Source organism: Eucyclogobius newberryi, unplaced genomic scaffold (genome assembly GCF_026437365.1).
Source record: "Eucyclogobius newberryi isolate DKJ021-1_F unplaced genomic scaffold, fEucNew1.0.hap1 SCAF_6, whole genome shotgun sequence".
NCBI classification, from domain to species: Eukaryota; Metazoa; Chordata; class Actinopteri; order Gobiiformes; family Gobiidae; genus Eucyclogobius; species Eucyclogobius newberryi.
In genome coordinates this window covers 34,193,859-34,217,286 of record NW_027316278.1, presented here as the reverse complement: position 1 = coordinate 34,217,286, position 23,428 = coordinate 34,193,859, and the positions used below count along the sequence as shown (strand labels likewise).

The following is a 23,428-nucleotide window of genomic DNA, read 5'->3' as shown; positions in this document are numbered from 1 at the left end:
AAGGACACGGTTTGAAAGCGGAAAACAAAAGTGGTGCGTCGGCTCCAGCTCCTCTGTCATGATGAAACAGCTGTTGCTCCAGGACGTCGGCACATGTTGAATAATGATTATCTTGGGATTTGACACAACAGAGCGAGGTAGTAAAACTGTAGAGGGAAATGGAAAATACATAGGACTGGAAAACAGCTCATGGTTTTCAAAAGAAGAAAGAGAAAAACAGAAAACCACTATGATTTAGACGTTTGTGACTACGCAACTTGTACTAAACTTGTACATAAATGACCCCTTAAACGGGCTGGTTCACTTAAGACAATAGAGAAACTTTCAGCCTGCACCAATCCGCTTCAAAGTGAACCAATGTATATGCAAAGTATAAAACTAGGTGTTCATTTTAGACATGTAAGATCCATTTCTTTATTGTTTTGTGTCAAACTCACTCCAGCAGAATGGACGAATCCATCTCTGTCAGGAGTTCAGTCCGTCCTTTAGAGCACATTTAAAACTCTAAATATTTATGGAAAGTCCTTTAAACATTAGTCCAGTATCAAGTATTGGTATCGAAAAAAAAATCACCAAACACCAATAATTGTACCAACGCATTTAGCACAGGTAAATAAGGTTGTTGTTTTTGCTATCAAAGATGGAAGTGCTTTTTTAATCACGGCTGTTACTGCTTTTATCCAGAAGATAAATAATAATACAAGTTGTTTCTTACATATTACCTCCTTTTTCTGGATTTTCAGTTGGATATTTCTTTCAAACCAGTGAAAATTCCATCCAGGAAGTCGCCCCAACCACAACCACAACACTATAACACTTTATAGACACTTCACATACACATAATTACAGTTTCACTCATATTCTGATACAAAATAGACTGTATGAAACGAGGGCAGAAGTCGCAAGCATCTTTTACAGACCCAGACTCACAAAAAGGTTTCCATAAAGAGCCAGATTAAATAAAAGTTGGAGTGTTTAAGTTTTACCAGAGTAAACATTTGGAGCTCAGACTAAACGGTTAATGTCTCACCACATGAGGACGTGCCGTTTCCCACGTCCCCCTTGTCTCCTCCTCTGTGTGTGTTCACTTACAGCAGCTGAAACATGCAACAAACCTAAAACTTGTGTTATCTACTGTTTGGAATATGACATTTCCAGGTCCAGGTCAGGAGCAGTCCACAATGTAAAATCAAGCACATTTTTTGTAAAGGCCAAGCCACCCAGTGTGCAGCCTTCGCCTCTTCCCTGCAGTAGATTAAACCTAGCGCTCTCTGTCACAAGCAGAACTAAGTATCTGTGGCGATAGAGCTCCCCCTGCAGCCCCCTTGTGAAAATACATTGTTTCACATTTGTTTCTTTTTTCTAATCCTAATAAGACATGTAACCATCACTTATTAAAATATGTCACATTGCAAAAGTAAAAAAAAAGAAAAAGAAAAAAGAGCCAGGGTTTCTCAGGAGAGTTTGTTTTCAAGTCAATGTTACAAGGTTGGATTTCCAGCGGGCAACGACGGGCAATTCAAAAGCCCCGAAAACACATATTTAACTGTCGCAAGGACTTACAAAGACGTTTAATCAGGTGAAAATTTTACTTAGTTCTGCTTTAATATGTAGTGTGCAGTATTTCAGTCACTTTAAACAAGCAGATGTGAACAAAGCTCGATCAAGTTGTTTCCGTCCGGAGTCGTGATGTAGCCTGGTGTTAACGGAGACGCGCATAATCTTGTATATACTTGCCCACCGCTCTTTACTATCTTTACTACGCTCTCTGAACTTTCTGTCTTCATCTGTGACACACATAGGGTTCAGCTGTGTTGTTCCTTTTATTAAGTTGGTTGTTTGTAGCTCAATATTGCAATTTAAAATGTCCAAAGTATAAAATAAATAACCACGGATGTCACTGAAGTGTAGATAATAGTAATAAAAGCTTAATATGTCTTCCTTACCATATTATTTTAATTATTTTACGAATGTTTTCTAGCCAATGAATCAGAATGGTATTCTGAAACGTACCTAACGTGTTGTGTATTGTCCCTGCAGCAGCCCCTGGTACGTCTGCGTGGCGGGGCCATCGTGGGAGAGGGCCGTGTGGAGGTGCTGAAGAACGGCGAGTGGGGCACCATCTGTGACGACCGCTGGGACCTGACCGCAGCCACTGTGGTGTGCAGAGAGTTGGGCTACGGCACCGCCAAAGAGGCCCTGTCCGGAGGAAGGCTGGGGCAAGGTCAGGCTCGTGACAGGCTCGTGACAGGCTCATGACAGGCTCGTGACAGGCTCGGGACAGGCTCGGGACAGGCTCGGGACAGGCTCGGGACAGGCTCGGGACAGGCTCGTGACAGGCTCGGGACAGGCTCGGGGACAGGCTCGGGACAGGCTCGGGACAGGCTCGGGACAGGCTCATGACAGGCTCGTGACAGGCTCGTGACAGGCTCGGGACAGGCTCGTGACAGGCTTGTGACAGGCTCGGGACAGTCCTGTCTTTTTATTGTATATATATGTGTGTGTATATATATATATATATATATATATATATATATATAGAGAGAGAGAGAGAGAGAGAGAGATTTTGTTGACCTGGTTTATGGTTCATGTCTCTGTAATTACTGGGTCGATCCACATGAATCTAAAACTGGCACAAAGTTCACCATATTTTCTGTTGGCAAAAATAAACAAAAGTGAGAAAAAAAATCACAACAGCCTCAAAGAAATGCCATTATTCAACTCCAAATATGAGATTGTTATCAATGAAATGTCTTTAACTCATGAGATTAATATGACAAGGTTTTGGAGCTAATCCCAAACTAATAATGAGAAAGACCAACGTTTGTGGTTTTCTAATTTGAATAATTATTTCAAAATCGGCTGTGCGAGGACGGACTTTCCTGCTTCACTTCACAGTTGGTTTCCTAAGTTTTATGGTCAAATAGATCAAATCAAAGGGAAATACTTTCTCTGCCGCCGCTGATCAAACCAGTCAGGTTTGATCAGTTCTACTGTTGTTTCAAATATCTTAATCTATATAAGATAAGATAATCCTTTATTGTCCCACATGGGGAAATTTCATTGGTGCAACGCAGGTAGATACAGAGGTAGATACAGAAGAAAAGAACAGATCACTTATAGGAAGTCTGAAAAACACTCTCAGTAGAAGATCTCTTATAAACAAAAACTCCCATAGACAAAACCTCCCATTACCCAACAAGGGATGGAGGGGAAAAATAATAAAGATAAAAATAAATAAATACATAAATACCATTGCATGTGATGCAGAAGATATGTCTAATATGGGATGTCACAATATTAAATCCAACAAAATTTATCGATTATTCACAATAAAAGACAACTTTACGAAATTTTACTTTCTGAATGGCAAAAACAGAACGATAAAAAAGTGGTTTGGATTCAGATGTAATAATTGTCCTGATTATTATCATGATGATCGATTTGATGATAAATCTGAGCGCCCTCGTCTGTGCTGTACGTGTGCTGCAAACGAGCGTCTGTGAGGAATCAACCTGGAATAGTGGTGAGTTGGAGCCCTCTGTAATCATCGTCTGGCCTTGTAACGCCCGACGTCTGCACCAACGGCACTAAATTATAGTTGTCCGTAAGAATAGCACACGTACAAACTGTTTCTCCCGCAGTTTAACCTAAATTTAGCCGATTTAACTCGATGACCCAAGCGAGGCCCGATCTGAGCACTGTCCTGTCGAGGATCGAGCTAAAACACTTTTACATCCCATTCTTCCTGTGTTAGTCTCCGATCAGTTCTAGTTTACTCAGTTAGCTTTGAATTGAACAAAAAATACATTAATACTAGATAATAGCAGGGGCCAACAATATAATACCAAATACTAAAGTTCAACCATGAAAAAGAACTGGTGATCGAGATGTCGGGGACCTTTCTTCATGATTTTGTACATGATCCCCGGACAAATAAGACTCAACTAAACGAATCTGCTGCCAGCGCACGGTGAAAAGTCATGTACATCTGGAAGCCTGTGGATACTGTTACCACAAAGCACTTGTTATCTTTGGGTCGGATTCCTTTCTTACATAGCACGTTTTAAACCTTCAGTGGTTCCCATACATTTTCCAGCCCATATTTTCACCATCTGCATCGATATCCTGTAGCTGTATCTCTGTAAGATCTAGTCCTGTCCATCTACTACCGAGCTTATGATGGGGGGAGGGCGGGGTTGTCCAAACTATGGCCCGGGGACCTAATGCGTCCCTGGGATCCAGAATACACACGTTTGCTTTATGAAGAGATTATGAGTCTGGTCACCCTCTGTCCCGCCTCGAGTCTTAACTCAAAACGTACCGTGCGATCAGATTCATTTATTGCCGTGATGCATGTGAGTTCATTTGTATATAATTTACAACAAAATCAACTCTCGCCTCAGTTTAACAACATTTTGCGCACTGTTCAACAATTCTGCAGAAATGTTCGTTCCCTGTGGTCGTTTTTTTGCCCTTGTAATGTTTGTTGTGATGTGGACGGACCGGGCTTGTCCCTGATTGGCTAATGCACCTGCCGATCACGCCCATCTGAAGTCTCCAGGAGAGTCAAAGAGTCAGACTTCCTCCACATTAAAATCCCATATACCATTATAACAGCTTTTTAGTGCGACACAAACCTGATATTAAGGTTCCGAGTCTGAATTTAGAGATAAATAAAGTCACTCTCATATATTTTTATTCGTGAAATAAAATTAATTGTGACATTCGTTTTGGCCCAGTGTTTGCCGAGTAATTTCCCTCTGTGATGTCATCAAACACAACCAGGAAGTAAAATTATAAACCTAAAAATGCAGCTATTCTGGGCTGAAAGTTGCATTTATTTAACCCTGACCCACTTTCCATCCAAGTCCAACCCGTGTTTGTGTTTAGTTTGACTCTGATCGCCGTCTTTTACACGTGAATTTGCCCTTAATATGCTGTAATATCCTGATAGAAGCGTGTTCCCTGCTCTCCAGGCATGGGGCCGGTGCACATGAACGAGGTGCAGTGCTCTGGCTTCGAGAAGTCCATCACAGAGTGTCCCTTCAACAAAGAGGCGTCCGACTGCAGCCACGAGGAGGACGCCGGGGTCAGGTGTAACGTGCCGCAGATGGGCTTCCAGGAGCGGGTCAGTTCTCCCAGCAGACAGGGACTTTATACCAGTTTATGACACGGGGTTTTGAACCAGTCCAGACAGTTCTTATTACTTTATCTTCTAACCAAGCACTGCCGTTTATCATCAAATGTCCATGTTCCGATCTAACGATATTTAGCTCATATTATACAACTGCACCCCGAACATTGAAATACATGGAATAAAGTCGTATTATTGAAAGTTTTTTGTTGCAGCTCCACAAATATAGTTATTTAGTGGTGAATGTATAGTAACTGTAAGTGTTTGTGGTGTAGTTGCGGCTGAGTGGGGGCCGCTCTCCGTTCGAGGGCCGCGTGGAGGTGCTGGCTGAGAGGAACGGCTCTCTGGTGTGGGGCACGGTCTGCAGCGAGGGCTGGGGCGTCATGGAGGCCATGGTGGTCTGCAGACAGCTGGGACTGGGCTTCGCCAGCAACGCCTTCCAGGTGAGACACGGCACACTGGCAATACTACTGCAGTACTACTGCAGTACTACTGCATGGCACACTGGCAATACTACTGCAGTACCACTGCACGGCACACTAGCAATACTACTGCAGTACTACTGCAGTACTACTGCAGTACTACTGCACGGCACTCTGGCAATACTACTGCAGTACTACTGCAGTACTACTGCAGTACTACTGCACGGCACTCTGGCAATACTACTACTACTGCAGTACTACTGCAGTACTACTGCACGGCACTCTGGCAATACTACTGCAGTACTACTGCAGTACTACTGCACGGCACTCTGGCAATACTACTGCAGTACTACTGCAGTACTACTGCACGGCACTCTGGCAATACTACTGCAGTACTACTGCACAGCACACTGGCAATACTACTGCAGTACTACTGCACAGCACACTGGCAATACTACTGCAGTACTACTGCACGGCACACTGGCAATACTACTGCAGTACTACTGCAGTACTACTGCACGGCACTCTGGCAATACTACTGCAGTACTACTGCACAGCACACTGGCAATACTACTGCAGTACTACTGCAGTACTACTGCACGGCACTCTGGCAATACTACTGCAGTACTACTGCAGTACTACTGCACGGCACTCTGGCAATACTACTGCAGTACTACTGCACAGCACACTGGCAATACTACTGCAGTACTACTGCACAGCACACTGGCAATACTACTGCAGTACTACTGCACGGCACTCTGGCAATACTACTGCAGTACTACTGCACAGCACACTGGCAATACTACTGCAGTACTACTGCAGTACTACTGCACGGCACTCTGGCAATACTACTGCAGTACTACTGCACAGCACACTGGCAATACTACTGCAGTACTACTGCATGGCACACTGGCAATACTACTGCAGTACTACTGCAATACTACTGCAGTACTACTGCAGTACTACTGCAGTACTACTGCATGGTACACTGGCAATATCACTGCAGTACTACTGCACGGCACACTGGCAATACTACTGCAGTACCACTGCACGGCACACTAGCAATACTACTGCAGTACTACTGCACGGCACTCTGGCAATACTACTGCAGTACTACTGCACGACATACTGGCAATACTACTGCAGTACTACTGCACGACACACTGGCAATACTACTGCAGTACTACTGCATGACACACTGGCAATACTACTGCAGTACTACTGCAGTACTACTGCACGGCACACTGGCAATACTACTGCAGTACTACTGCACGGCACTCTGGCAATACTACTGCAGTACTACTGCACGACATACTGGCAATACTACTGCAGTACTACTGCAGTACTACTGCAGTACTACTGCATGGTACACTGGCAATATCACTGCAGTACTACTGCATGGCACACTGGCAATACTACTGCAGTACCACGGCACACTAGCAATACTACTGCAGTACTACTGCACGGCACTCTGGCAATACTACTGCAGTACTACTGCACGACATACTGGCAATACTACTGCAGTACTACTGCACGACACACTGGCAATACTACTGCAGTACTACTGCATGACACACTGGCAATACTACTGCAGTACTACTGCAGTACTACTGCACGGCACACTGGCAATACTACTGCAGTACTACTGCACGGCACACTGGCAATACTACTGCAGTACTACTGCACGGCACTCTGGCAATACTACTGCAGTACTACTGCACGGCACTCTGGCAATACTACTGCAGTACTACTGCACGGCACTCTGGCAATACTACTGCAGTACTACTGCAGTACTACTGCACGGCACTCTGGCAATACTACTGCAGTACTACTGCACAGCACACTGGCAATACTACTGCAGTACTACTGCACGGCACTCTGGCAATACTACTGCAGTACTACTGCACGGCACTCTGGCAATACTACTGCAGTACTACTGCAGTACTACTGCACGGCACTCTGGCAATACTACTGCAGTACTACTGCACAGCACACTGGCAATACTACTGCAGTACTACTGCACGGCACTCTGGCAATACTACTGCAGTACTACTGCAGTACTACTGCACGGCACTCTGGCAATACTACTGCAGTACTACTGCACAGCACACTGGCAATACTACTGCAGTCAGTTTTTACCAGATTCAAATGATGAAACAATTGACTATGAGTAAATACATCAGTAAAATGACTCAGTTTTTTCAGGCTTTGACATCCTCTGTATCTACCTGCGTTGCATCCATGAAATTTCCCCATGTGGGACAATAAAGGAATATCTTATCTTATCTCATCTCATCTTAGCTTAGCTTTGGTCTTGAGTTGAAATCCAGGCTTAGACTGTGTCATTTGAGAGCTGAAACTATTCAAACTAATTTAGTAAACATCGATGGACTTTCAAATCTGTTTGTGAATGGACAAATGTAAAAGACTTGAGTTGGAACCATTTTTTTTTTTTTTATTTCCACTATTTCTTTTATTTAAATAGATTGATATATTATTATTATTTTTTCATTGTTTGGTTTGTTTATCTATTTATTAATGTTTGTTCTCTGGTCAGTTTCTGTTGTTGTCTGTTTTTGTTTGTTTGCTGTTCATGAATTTGAAAACTTAAAATAAAATGAAATAATAATAGTAATAATAATACTAATAATAATACAATATTTTTTTGAGCTGCCAAGTGGAAGATCACCAGCTTGCACAAAATAATGACTAAACACTACTGTGCATAAAACATGGCCTCTGAAGACTAATGGAACAAAAGACCTATCAAAGTACTTATCCTGTTAAAATGTGTCCAATTTGTCTTTCCTGACCGAGCAGAAATGTCCTCCTCCTTTAGTCTGGACACGTTGTACATGTTTGCAGTAAAATGTTGGCCCTGGGTTTAACTTTCTCCTGTAAACGTGTGCTCGGCTCGATGGAGCTGCAGGGCTCTGGGGCGTGTGCGGCTCTTAAATGTGGGTCTAATCACGGTGCGTCTGATGACAGGATGTACGCGGCCCTCAGGCTTAAACGCTGTGTGGAAACAACCAGGGAGTTTACTGCATTTCAGTGTGTAGCGGGGCTCTCCCTCAAAAATATGGCGAAGTCAGATTTCAAGTGCTCAGGTGGATTTATTGTGCCAAAACCGAAGTGCAAAAATAGTGCAACAGTGCAAAAATATATACAGTGAGCAAAAAGGTCCAAAAATCCAAAAACATATATTTACAGAGTTCCAACTATGAGTTCAACTTTAACTCGTTCTCTCTTTTAACTCTCTCTCTTTTACTCTCTCTCTCACACTGTTACCTTCTCTGTTGTTGGAGACAGACTCCCCCCCAGCCAAGAGCGGCTCGCCTTTATTCCTCACTTGCCCCTCCCACTGAGCAAAATAACTAGATAATTCAAATCCCAAATAAACTGACAATAAACTGTTGTGGCCTCTTCCTACAACATAATACATCATTAATTATATACTCATGTTCAAAATAAAGCAATATAAACACATAGAATACCCGGTGTCACATGGTCAGCACCACGGCGCGAACAACGCGCATTTAAACTTCCAGGAAGTCCTGGCTCGGTTTCGACCCAACGCGACGCATCGGCGGAGCGCGGCTTCGTGACAAAACTGGTAACAATTGGCGTGTGTATGCTTAGACTTAACCTAACGCGCGCAAGTGTGCACCCTTGGCAGATTAGTGACGGAGGAGTGCGGGGAAAGATGCGTGTGTGGCGTCTGATGCGAATGAATGAAACAGAGGGAAACGCGGGGAGCGGGGAATGTATGAGTGTGTGTTGGAAAGTGCGCGCGGGCATGAAGGGCCGCGCGGTTGCTCAGCAAATAAGCGCCGACACCAGTTAAAGACAGACTGGCTCCGTCACACAGTGAGATGAGTTAGAAAGTGAAAGTGGTGAAATAGATGAAAAATACACTTTTATTCTACCCATGTCATCAAATACACACCTGGTGTTTTGTGATTTCAAGTGTTATTTAGAGGTTTTTTTGGACAAATGTGCAACTGTTGTATTTAGCTTCATTTACACTTCATTAATCCTGTTTACGAGCTCGTCTTCATAAAACACTGTTTCAAAGATACCAGGTTTGTGACGTCAAAGGTAAAGAAAGATCTCCTGCTGTTATTTATTTATTTATTTATTTATTTTGTACTTTCACGTGTTTCTCATTAAATATTTCACATCCACATTTATGAGAAATCACAGGTAAAGACCCAATATTTATGCTTTGGTTTGTTTTTTACCACACCATTTTGTTTGTGACATACAACTTAAAAATATAAACCAGAATAAATAATTAACATTAACATAATTAACATAATACAATAAATAAAATAAATAAAATAAATAAAATAAATAAAATAAATAAAATAAATAAAATAAATAAAATAAATAAAATAAATAAAATAAATAAAATAAATAAAATAAATAAAATAAATAAAATAAAATTAATAAAAACATTATAATAAATTAAAATAAATTACAATACCAAAGTATGCAAACACATACAATAATTCTCCCCCTTTTTGTTGGTGTTGCGTCACACCCATCGCCTTAATGACCAGCCGTCCCTGGGTATATGGTGACATAAGGTGATATGTCTGTGATTAGTTTTTCAAACATTTTGCATTTGTTGGATGATTAAACATAATCATGGCTAATTCAACACTTTCTTCGCTCTTACACACTGTTAAAATCCTCCTGTAACTCCTGACACCGTTGTCATCAGCCTGCGATGACTCACTTGTGTGTGCTCGTTCCCTCGGTGTGTCCAGGAGACGTGGTACTGGTCGGGTCAGGTTAGCGCGGACGCCGTGGCGATGAGCGGCGTGCGCTGCTCCGGCACGGAGATGTCGCTGTCCCACTGCCTGCACCACGGAGCGCACCTGCAGTGTTCCAAAGGAGGGGGGCGCTACGCAGCCGGCGTCTCCTGCTCCGAGAGTAAGCCACGCTCTGCCCGTCTTTGCTCTTGTCGTCTTGAAGCGACCAATACTTCTTAATCTGAGTGACGTTTTAAGTTGATTTAAATTAAAATTGATGTTTTAGCAGGAGAAACAATACTTTTTAATACTTTTAACCATATTGTAATCATATTTGAGTCATCTTTATTTTCCTGTTGACAAAACGCCTTTGCTCCGTCCATCCAGTTTTTTGTTTTAGATCTATATTACGATTTAAGATGTCCAAAATACAACATGATGAATCAGAAGAATAAGAATCAGAAAAAATATTCACAAACTAGGAACTAATAAGGAACTCGGAAATCAATTATAACAACAACAACAATAATAATAATAATAATAATAATAATAATAATGATAATAATAAGGCATGAATAAAAAATGGTTAACTGAATATGATGAAAATCTCACGGTCGTCGTAGATTAGTATCGACTCTGTAATATCAATCTGAAAAGACAATGATGCAATGAAGAGAAGCAGATTGAAATACTTTAGTACTTATCTATAATTAGTCATAGAATTCTTATTGCGCTACAGGAAAGGAAAAATGTCCCCCTTTGTGCAAAAATATTTCTTTCCAGGTAATGTTTATTGAATGATGATGAATAAAAGATTATTAGATCTCTGGAATGCAACCTGGAGGAACCAAGATTGAAAATAAATATTGTACACTCAGCAGACATTTTTCAAATTCTTGTTCAAACGTTTCTCACCAATTTAGTTTTATTGTTCATATTTTAGTCAGTTAGCCTGCATTAGCTCCTAAACTCTAGAACTTATATGCATTTCTACAGCTCACATCTTATTGTGCTACAAAAAGATAAAATAAAATACGTTTAGAAAATCCCATTTGTGCCACAAAAAAAAAAAGTCAAATAATAATAATTGTTCCAGCTATTATTGACTTTCCTCTCCCTCTCACAGCGGCCCCAGACCTGGTGCTGAACCCTCAGGTGGTGGAGCAGACCACGTACATGGAGGACAGGCCCATGTTCTTGCTGCAGTGTGCGTATGAGGAGAACTGCCTGGCCTCCACCTCCAGCTCCACCCCTGCCAACTCCTACCGCCGCCTGCTGCGCTTCTCCTCCCAGATCCACAACAACGGACAGTCCGACTTCAAGCCCAAAGCCCACAGGGAGAGCTGGGTCTGGCACGACTGTCACCGGTGAGTTTGGGCTGCAAGATCCATCACAATGGATCCATAATCGCTTAAGGCCTTTGTTTATTCATCTTTTCTGGATAATCTCAATTTGTCTGTTATGAGACCAGACCAACATCACATGATCTCTCTGGGTGGAGTTTGCATGTTCTCCCCGTGTTACCGTGGGTTCTGTCCGGGTTCTCCGGCTTCCTCCCACCGTCCAAAGACATGAATGTGTTAGGCAAAATTGGTGACTCTAAATTGGCCCTAGTGATTGAATGTGAGCGTGAACTGTCTGTAATGTCTATGTCTCTGTGTTGGCCCTGCGACGAGTTGGCCACTGTCCAGGGTGTACCCCGCCTAAGGCCCCAAGTCACTGGGATAGGCTCCAGTCACCCGCGACCCCGAAAGGGAACAAGCGGTAGAAAATGGATGAATGGATGGATGTCTGCGAAGAGCAAACTGAAAAATGAGATGCTGAAATAACAGCAAAAGTGTTATTATCTTCTGTATCTACCTCTGTATCTACCTGTGTTGCACCAATGAAATTTCCCCATGTGGGACAATAAAGGAATATCTTATCTTATCTTAACTTAACTTAAAGGTGCCATATCATGCTTTTTTCACATTTCGTAGTCTATCCTAAGTGTATAATTGATGATAATAATAAGGGTTGTGCAACACCCATAACATAATAGTTAAGAAATTTCACCCAGACCTTGGACCCCCTCACCGACCCGGAAATGCAGACGGCTTGGTTTGATCTGGCTCCCCCGCCCACCTGTGACGTAGTGTCAGAGAGAGCGTGTGTGCCCCGCCCACCCCGTAGACGGTGGGGGTGTAAACAGAGGCAGAGGTGACAGCGTGGACACAGCCGCACACGAGAATCAACATTCTATTTATCATGGCGGTGCGTAGACCTGAGCCTTATGTTCTGGACCCAGAGTGAGACCCAGAGTTTGAAGTGCAGCAGTAGAAGTACCACAACGACTGCAGCAGGATGTTTTTGTTTGGTAAATAATCAGCGCGGAGCCGGGGGGAAGGGGGCGGGAGGCGGCAGGCGGGAGGGGGATGGGGAGGGGGGAGGGGGAGGGGGGATGGTGACGCGTGCCTGGGGTTATGACGCGGTCTTGTAGACACCCCGTCAGTTTACAGATCCGAGGAAAGGAGATAGTCTGTAATATAGCTAAACACTGAGGGAATCAATCAAAAAAACACTCTGGGTACATATATGAAGCACAAATAGCAATGTAAGAAGGTTAAAAGCTCTGAAAAGTCGATTTTGCATGTTATGGGACCTTTAAGAAACTGAAGAACAATAAATCTTCGGGGACTGATAGGTTTATCCCAGAGTGGTTTAAAGCTCAAAGAGAAACACTTATTGCTTTTCTTTTAAGAACATTTAATTGGGCATTTAAAAACACTCAGATCCCTCCGAGTTACATAAAATCTAATACATAAAGAAGGACAGGACAGACTTGACTGTGCCTCATATAGACCCATTTCTATTCTGAATGTGGAATATCCTATATACACCTCAATAATGACCAAAAGATTGGACAACAGATACACCCAAAATAATCCACAATGAAAAAAAAGCTGTGATGATTAGTTTGGACGCTGAGAAAGCTTTTGACTCTGTTACATGTTCTTATTTATTTAAAGTGCTGAGAAATGTATGATGAGATATATTGGGGCTCTTTACATCAAGAACTGAAATCAACTGTCACCTGACTGAGCCGCTGACTCAGGAAAGAGGGGTGAGGCAGGGCTGTGCTTGGTCCCCCCTTGTATTTGCTTTGTACTTAGAATCATCGGTCCAATTAATTAGACAATCAGAAACAATCAGTTGTGTTATAATCAATACACCGTTACTCAGATGAGGACGTTGTACTATATTTGACGAATCCATACATTTTCATACCCGATGTGATGCATTTCCTTCATGATATTGGTCCCATGTTTAGATGCAAACTGAATGCACAAAAAACGTTCTAACTGGCGTCCCCCTCTGTACTTTAGAAAGAACTATACATTAAAAAAACTGAAAGCTCTTCTGAACATACTTCTGCCGGGAAAACGGCCATCACAAAGAAATGGATGACACAAACTGCACCAGCGATCAAGGCCAGAACCGACACTGACTGAAATGAGAAAAATAGAAAGGATCACATTCTGACTTGAATTTTTATGCCTTTTTACTTACATATTGATATAATTTTCCTGCAGGGGTTAAGACGCCTGAGGTCAGAAATATCCAAAGTCATTTCACGTAAGCATTAGTCCTTTTGTCTCTTCTGTGCAGGCACTACCACAGCATGGAAGTGTTCACGCTCTACGACCTTTACAGCCTCAACGGGACCAAAGTGGCAGAGGGGCACAAGGCCAGCTTCTGCCTGGAGGACTCCGAGTGTGACGAAGGTACCAAACATTTCTAATAAAAAGCAAGCCATTTTATTAGTAGGCTATAGCATAGTTCAAAGAAACATCTATTGAAAGTGCTTTAGAGGACAGACATAAAGTGATGTTTTGTACTCCTCGAGTCTGTCGCGTCGGAGAGCAGGATGTTGTCCCGACACGTCAGTGCACTTCTAAAATTACAGGGACATGTCAATATGTTGCAAAACAAAGAAAATATGATTATATTTAAGATTTGACCAAACATTTTGCCACTTTTTCTCCAATTTGGCAATTTTTGTGACGTTTATAATGTCACTTCTTGGTTTGACATGGCCAAATAATGATGCATTATTGATGGAATGGCGCTTTTTTGATGACATCACAGAAGAAATGTGAACTCAGCACTACTTCCTGTCATTTTTCAACTTTTAATTTTCTTCACAAACTGAATTTTTGAATCATTTCTCATTGTCTCACTAAACAACGTCATAATTAGAAAAACATATGGACTTTAACTTGAATGTCGATGTTTTCTGTTTTGACTGGAGGTTTTAGCTGTTAAAAGGACAGATTTATAGTATTCTTACAGAGATACTGTTATTTAATTTAACTTTTCCCCCCGTTTATTTCTTCTGCTGATCGGCTGCATGTCTACAACAAAAATGTCCCCTCCAATTCTGATTTTACAACCACAAAAATACATGAAAATCACAAAATAAAAAATAAAAGCCTTAATAGTCCCTCTAAAATTAATGTTTGAATGTATTGCAGTGATAATGTCTGGAGACAAAAGACCAGACAAGTCTCTCTAAGCTCTTTGACACTATTCCTTCATCTACTTTATTCTTGCCTAATTCTGTTGTTTTAGAGTGAAAAGCCTCTGATGTTATTGTTTTGACGTGGCTGTTAAATTATTTTAAAAAGTGTAAAATTTTGACTTTATTTGGTGTATTTATACCTTTTGTACATATAAATTCTAGTTTTACACCAAACGAGCAGGTATTTGTGGAGAAAAGTGTAAAAATCTGTAGAAAATGACAGGAAGTGACATCACACTTGAGATACTCTTTCCAAAGCTTTTGTCAAAGTTTATGCATATTTTACATGAAGAAACAACTTTTTTGACTCTCTAAACATTAACACAACAAAACAAGTCGCTCTCATATATTTCTATTTGTCAAATTTAAAAAAAATTGTGACATTAGATGAGTTTTGGCCCAGTGTTTGCTGGGTAATTTCCTAGTGTGACATCATCAATTACAAACAGGAAGTGATATCATAAACCTAAAAAAATTGCTATTCTGCGATAACATTTTTATAAGTTTAAGCAAAATAATAAATATATTCAATAATAAGTATATTTATCTTAACTGCATTTTAGTTGCATGAGTCGTCCGACCTGTAGGGGGCGCTTTAAAGTCTTGAGTCCGTTATTACCCGGAGTTTTCTCACTTGATTTGTAGGTTTTCGCCATCAAAGTTTGTCTATATCCCAGGCTGGTGCCCCATACGACTGGTCACGTATTTATGTAGCGCTGCGTGTTGCGTTGCAGGTATTGAAAAGCGGTACGAATGTGCGAACTTCGGCGACCAGGGCATCACGGTGGGCTGCTGGGACACGTACAGACACGACATCGACTGCCAGTGGGTCGACATCACCGACGTCAAGCCGGGAGACTACATCTTCCAGGTAACACTCCCGCTGCGGCGTGGGGCGGCGCCAGAAGCCGATGGTTCGCTTCATTTCTTCGTTTTCGTCTTCCGCAGATCGTCATAAACCCGAACTACGAGGTCCCAGAGTCCGATTACTCCAACAACAGAGTGAAATGTCGGTGTCGATATGACGGCCATAGAATCTGGATGTACAACTGTCACAACGGTGAGTCCAATCAAACTCACACATTACACAGAGAATAAATAAACATATCATCAACACCGCCGGTCCAAACACCAAAAGTCACCGCCTGGATTCACGGTATTCCACAGTTGTCATTTCTGAATCGACTATGTGGAAAGACGAATCCCGTGGTCCTGGAGTAGATGTCAGTGTGTTTGAGAAGAGTCAAATCATTGGCATTGAGCAGAGAAAACATCGAATGAGAAGCAGAAAATACTGTACCACAGATCTGAGCCCCAGTGAGAGTGTTTGAGACGAGCTGGAGAAGGCACTGGTCACTCTCTGTGAGGAACAACGACACACTGAAGATCTGTGTGAGGAATAACGACACACTGAAGATCTGTGTGAGGAATAACGACACACTGAAGATCTGTGTGAGGAATAACGACACACTGAAGATCTGTGTGAGGAACAACGACACACTGAAGATCTGTGTGAGGAATAATGACACACTGAAGATCTGTGTGAGGAATAATGACACACTGAAGATCTGTGTGAGGAATAATGACACACTGAAGATCTGTGTGAGGAATAATGACACACTGGAGATCTGTGTGAGGAATAATGACACACTGAAGATCTGTGTGAGGAATAATGACACACTGAAGAACTGTGTGAGGAACAACGACACAATGAAGATCTATGTGAGGAATAATGACACACTGAAGATCTGTGTGAGGAACAATGACACACTGAAGATCTGTGTGAGGAATAATGACACACTGAAGAACTGTGTGAGGAATAACAACACACTGAAGATCTGTGTGAGGAATAACAACACACTGAAGATCTGTGTGAGGAATAATGACACACTGAAGATCTGTGTGAGGAATAATGACACACTGAAGATCTGTGTGAGGAATAATGACACACTGAAGATCTGTGTGAGGAATAATGACACACTGAAGATCTGTGTGAGGAATAACAACACACTGAAGATCTGTGTGAGGAATAACAACACACTGAAGATCTGTGTGAGGAATAATGACACACTGAAGATCTGTGTGAGGAACAATGACACACTGAAGATCTGTGTGAGGAATAATGACACACTGAAGATCTGTGTGAGGAATAATGACACACTGAAGATCTGTGTGAGGAATAATGACACACTGAAGATCTGTGTGAGGAATAATGACACACTGAAGATCTGTGTGAGGAATAATGACACACTGAAGATCTGTGTGAGGAACAACGACTGGACTCTACACAAGAGGATTTCTGATTTAGACACAAACAGAAACAACAGAAATAAAAGCTGGTAAACGCTCTAAAGCCTGAGAAGACGATCAGACCTAAACCACTTCTGTGTCATTCCCTCTTCTTTTTGCAGGCGGTTCACTGAGCGAGGAGACGGAGCAGACGTTCCCGGGCCTCATCAGTAACCAGATCACCCACAAGTGAAGACCGCGCCACAACTGACCCGGGGCCCTCAGAAGGTCCAGACAAGGGCCAACTCCACTGGGTCCGTGTCCCCAGAACCCGGGACCCAGAAGCCCCCTGGACCAACCAAAGAAGCCATCCTGGAGCAATACAAACCAGCAGCATTTTGGACTTATTTTCAACCTGGTGCAGAGAGACTTGAGTATTATTAGAGCCTTTAGTCGCCATGGAGACTGTGCATAACAACAGGAAAACAATGATAATACCACGTAGAACCTTTTCCAACTCTTTTATCAGCAGTTTCAACAGTTCAATATCGCTTTTTCCAAAAAACGTCCCACACCATGTTATTCAACTTTTTTCCTTTCTTTTTTTCCCTTTACATTTTGATTGTGAGCGGCGGCGCCTCTCCGCAGACGTCACCTGTCTGTCTCCATGTGAACAGTCAAATAAAACATGTTTAGTGCCATGGAGACGAGCAGAAAAATGACTTTAAAGGACACATATTCTGCATGGTTTGTATAGTTATTGCTTTAAATGTGCTTTAACAATGAAATAATAATAATAATAATAATAGTAATAATGAAAGCACAACACATTCCTTTGTTTCCGTCAGGCGTTCCCCCGTCAGGATTTGTGTTAGCACTCCATCTGTTGCCGCAAAGGGAAATAAACAAAAGCTAGTCCCTCCGCCAGTGGATACCAGTTACTTTTACTTCACTAGGTTTCAGCGCAGATGCCGTACTTTCTACTTCTACTACATATTTTAAAGTAAAGTACTTTCCACATGATTTGAGAGTCTGAGTTTTGAGCAAACACAAATATAGACATACAATTGACAACAGCAACTCACATTTTTAGTGTTGCGAATATTGCGGGAAAAAAACATCCCGATTTAACGATTATTCGCAATTATTGAGCTGTGACCAAACTGCGGAATCCTTCATATTCGTTCATTTCTGTGACTGTGACAAAATAAGTTACATTTGACAAAAGCACCAGATAAAAAAAGTACTTTACATTTAGGTTTATTTTCTCTGACGATTTGCACACCACCTTTAACATTTCAGCCGATTAAACAGATATTTAAAAACGGTTCAAAAGACGCATCACTACCTCGTTTATTTATGTGTAAATATCTCATGTTACAAGGCGGCACCTGCGCTTTATTGTCAGGGACGTGTACTTTCTGTAAATGTTGTGTTCAGGAGCTCTTTAGCCCGAAAAGTACGGTAAGTAACAAAATGTCGTACTTCTTCGTCATGTTGAACGTAATGCGATGGTAGAAGTGCTCAATTTAAAGATATAAAAAAAAGGTACAAAATACCTTTTCACGTCACAAATTATCTGGGAAATTTGAGTGTTTTCTGAGGCTTAAAGTGGCGACTTACTAAGCATAATAAATGAACTCCAGCTGTGTTTTTGGCGAGGGAACAATGTAAGAACGCGGTATAAAAGCGCAGTTTAGCATAATATGTGTCCTTTAAGTTGCATTTAGCTTACTTAACGTGGGTGTTTCATTCTTCTATAACAATGAGGCTCAAAGTAGTAGGAGCTATTGTTGAGTCTGGTCACGTTGCGCACCTTTAAATATACACTTTCTTTTTTCCTTGAGTTGTTTTCTGCTTTAGCTCCTGTTCACGACTGTCGAAAAGCTCGAACTTTTGTTTTTCATTTCGTCTTAATTTAAAATTGTGAAAATGAACAATTTGTCAAACCCGGGGTCTCATTTATAAAGCATGAAAGCAAAAATGCCGCAGTACAAGATTGTAACGCTACTTTAAGGGCGGGTGTCTATGTCTTTGAGAATAAAATGAAATAATAATAATACAGAGAGCAAAGTGACCAAAAAAAGAAAAGCGTCTCACATTAATCACATCGTTGGGGTTGAAAATGAGGCCGTTTCTATCTTCTCACGTCACAAATTTGAAACTGAGTGTTTTCTGAGGTTGGATCCATCTCCAGCTATGTTGAAAAAATGAGGCAGTTTCATTTCCGTTCACTCGCGACAAAGACGACGAACTTTGCGTCGCTTTTTGATCTCATCCGGAATCACAGAGATATGAACGGTAACCGCCCCATCCCCCACCCTGCCCCGCCCGCTAACACAACCGATGCGTGGAAAAAAGTGATTCGACGTGAAAAAACAAATATAAAGTGTTAATTTGTTGTGAATTCCACTAATGTTTTTACTGGTGCTATTGAGCGGGCCCTCTGTTTTCTGAGGGCCGGTACTTTTGACATTCTTTATACTTGAAGGTGTGAATAATAAAGTTATGGAGCAATGACGCCGCTGTTTTATTTTTTATAAATCCTACTCTAAATCAGCGGGGCCCGACCTTTCGAAGTTTTTTTTCCAGGGACCAGTTGAAGGGGGCGGGGCCAGTAACAGCATAAAATGTGACATACCCTTTTATCAGTGATTGTCTTATTACTTATACTTGATGGTTATTTGGCTCTATATTTACATATGAAAACACCGGGACATAGCACTCGACAAGAACTATTTAACTTAATTTTCCTGAGGGCCAGTTTTCGGAGGGCCAAGGCGTCTGGGTCTGAGGTGCACAACATTCTGGGTCACACAAAACATCCCCAACACGGCATCAATAACTGATAGATTTGATTTTTATGAGAAATAACATAAAAAGTGCTTTTACCAACAACACTTTGCAAAATGTCCCACCCAGAACTGAACCAGATTTAAACTAGGACCAACCAGGTCCGACCCAGAATGAAAACAGATCTAAATCAGAATTTTACAAGGACTAAATCAAGACCAAACCAGGTCTAAACTAGTGCAAACCTAAAATCAAACCAGTAAACAAGATTTTATTATTATTTTTTATACCTGGATGATGGGTCGTGGGCAAGGTTAAATCGCTTCGAGGGCCTGTTTCGGCCCCCGGGCCTTAGGTTTAACAGCCCTGCACTAGTAAAGTAATGAGGTACATTTTATTTGTATAGCACCTTTCACAGACAGAAGTCACAAAGTGCTTCACAAAAACAATAAAATAATAATAAACTGACTAAACAATAAAATAATAAACTGACTAAATAAAAAGGTTTTGAGCTGACCCTAAAAAGCAACAACAGAGTCCAGTGACCGTCGGGAGAGCGGAAGATCAGGAACGGTCTGGAGGGATCTGTCTCCTCTGGAAACGAGTGTGAGGAACCAACAGCAGGTTCTGATCCAGAGACCTCGGTGAGCGAGGAGAGTGTACGGTGTGAGGTTCTGATCCAGAGACCTCGGTGAGCGAGGAGAGTGTACGGTGTGAGGTTCTGATCCAGAGACCTCGGTGAGCGAGGAGAGTGTACGGTGTGAGGTTCTGATCCAGAGACCTCGGTGAGCGAGGAGAGTGTACGGTGTGAGGTTCTGATCCAAAGATATTTATGGTGATATTTTGGAGAACATTCTTTGCTCTGTTGCTATTTGTGGATTTATTATTATTATTTGTTATTTATATTACGTGGATTGCACTTATTACAGATGTGAAAGGAAAAAAAAGTGATTTTAATGACATTTAATTTGAGATATCGATGTTGCACAAGTACAATTTCCACGAGTTTTCTGTTGTTTTTCTGTTGGAAACTTAAAGTAACTCGCTCCAAACTTCAGCTGTGATGCGACACTGCCCCCGTGTGGCCAACAGTGCACTTTACACACGACATCAGACAGTTACACAGTTTTAAGTCGGGAAAAAAACAGATGTGAGACAAAACAAAAAGTAAAAATACACAAGCAAAAGTATCAAAATACAGTAGAATAAAAGTGTTGACAAAAAAAATACATTACACAGATTTGTACAACTGTTGAAACTCTAAATGTCGTGGTATTGATAGGTTTACTTTTACTTTTTACCCCTTAAAGTAGCATTTAAACATCTCCTTCAGTACTTTAACTTGAATTACTGCTGAGTACAAATACAGCTGGTCAAACAAGAAGCAAAACATGTATAAATGATGTAAAATTTGAGATTAGAAAGACATATTTGGTCATAAAGGAAACATGTATATTTACTTTTTCCAAAACAAAACAAGAATAAGTAACTCAAAGCTTGTTAAAACTGTCAAATTGTGTTAAAACACCTCAAATGGACAAAAGCCGAGTTGGAACAAAGTGTGTGAAGAGCGACATGTGAAAACCTGAGTCTGGATCGGATCTGAAGTCTGTGAGCTTCATATGAGGATAAACGGGGCTAAAGATGTGGGAAAGGCATACGCAAAACTACTTTCTACTTTTTTGGGAAATGTAGTGGAGTAGAAAGTATTACATTTGCCTTTCAAAAATACTAAAATATGACTCAAAGAAAAGAACAGATCATCAAATATTTTACTAAATTGACTTAACATCTATTTTTCTTTCCCATGTATCTGTACTTTTACTTAAGAAAATGAAGTACCTCTTCCACCCTGGGACTTGTATACCTTTATTTAAGCCCCGCCTCTTCATAGTCATAAGCCCCACCTCTTCATAGTGATAAGCCCCACCTTTTTATAGTGACAAACCACGCCTCTTCATAGTGATAAACCACGCCTCTTTATAGTGATAAACCACGCCTCTTCAGTGATAAACCACGCCCCTTTATAGTGATAAATCACGCCTCTTCATAGTGATAAACCACGCCTCTTCATAGTGATAAACCAGGCCTCTTCATAGTGATAAACCAGGCCTCTTCATAGTGATAAACCACGCCTCTTCATAGTGATAAACCACGCCTCTTCATAGTGATAAACCACGCCTCTTTATAGTGATTAACCACGCCTCTTCATAGTGATAAACCACGCCTCTTCATAGTGATAAACCACGCCTCTTCATAGTGATAAACCACGCCTCTTTAAAGTCATAAACCACGCCTCTTAATAATGATAAACCACGCCTCTTTATAGTGATTAACCACGCCTCTTCATAGTGATAAACCACGCCTCTTCATAGTGATAAGCCCCACCTCTTCATAGTGATAAACCACGCCTCTTTAAAGTGATAAACCACGCCTCTTCATAATGATAAACCACGCCTCTTCATAGTGATAAACCACGCCTCTTCATAATGATAAACCACGCCTCTTCATAGTGATAAACCACGCCTCTTTAAAGTGATAAACCACGCCTCTTAATAATGATAAACCACGCCTCTTTATAGTGATTAACCACGCCTCTTCATAGTGATAAACCACGCCTCTTCATAGTGATAAACCACGCCTCTTTAAAGTGATAAACCACGCCTCTTTATAGTGATAAACCACGCCTCTTCAGTGATAAACCACGCCCCTTTATAGTGATAAACCACGCCTCTTCATAGTAATAAACCAAGCCTCTTCATAGTGATAAACCACGCCTCTTTATAGTGATAAACCACGCCTCTTCATAGTGATAAACCACGCCTCTTCATAGTGATAAACCACGCCTCTTCAGTGATAAACCACGCCTCTTTAAAGTGATAAACCACGCCTCTTCATAATGATAAACCACGCCTCTTCATAGTGATAAACCACGCCTCTTCATAGTGATAAACCACGCCTCTTCATAGTGATAAACCACGCCTCTTCATAGTGATAAACCACGCCTCTTTAAAGTGATAAACCACGCCTCTTCATAGTGATAAACCACGCCTCTTCATAGTGATAAACCACGCCTCTTTAAAGTGATAAACCACGCCTCTTCATAGTGATAAACCACGCCTCTTTAAAGTGATAAACCACGCCTCTTCATAGTGATAAACCACGCCTCTTCATAATGATAAACCACGCCTCTTCATAGTGATAAACCACGCCTCTTCATAGTGATAAACCACGCCTCTTCATAATGATAAACCACGCCTCTTCATAGTGATAAACCACGCCTCTTCATAGTGATAAACCACGCCTCTTCATAGTGATAAACCACGCCTCTTCATAGTGATAAACCACGCCTCTTCATAGTGATAAACCACGCCTCTTCATAGTGATAAACCACGCCTCTTCATAGTGATAAACCACGCCTCTTTAAAGTGATAAACCACGCCTCTTCATAGTGATAAACCACGCCTCTTCATAGTGATAAACCACGCCTCTTTAAAGTGATAAACCACGCCTCTTCATAGTGATAAAC

General features: G+C 41.5%; 1 protein-coding gene across 2 annotated transcripts in view; it reads left to right on the top strand.

The window, feature by feature from the left end:
* LOC140346783 (lysyl oxidase homolog 2B-like) overlaps positions 1-19,626 on the top strand; it is a 49,672-nt gene extending 30,046 nt beyond the window's left edge. Inside the window, exons 6-14 of one of the 2 annotated variants that reach the window (XM_072432978.1) lie at positions 2,044-2,224; positions 4,980-5,131; positions 5,413-5,580; positions 10,332-10,497; positions 11,443-11,683; positions 13,965-14,080; positions 15,612-15,748; positions 15,826-15,937; positions 17,289-19,626. In XM_072432978.1, coding sequence (XP_072289079.1) covers positions 2,044-2,224; positions 4,980-5,131; positions 5,413-5,580; positions 10,332-10,497; positions 11,443-11,683; positions 13,965-14,080; positions 15,612-15,748; positions 15,826-15,937; positions 17,289-17,359 — 1,344 coding nt within the window. In that variant the 3' untranslated portion in view covers positions 17,360-19,626. Of the gene's footprint in view, positions 1-2,040; positions 2,225-4,979; positions 5,132-5,412; positions 5,581-10,331; positions 10,498-11,442; positions 11,684-13,964; positions 14,081-15,611; positions 15,749-15,825; positions 15,938-17,288 lie in introns of both variants that reach the window. The other variant, XM_072432977.1, reaches the window with a different exon arrangement.
* The last annotated feature ends 3,802 nt before the right edge of the window (positions 19,627-23,428 follow it).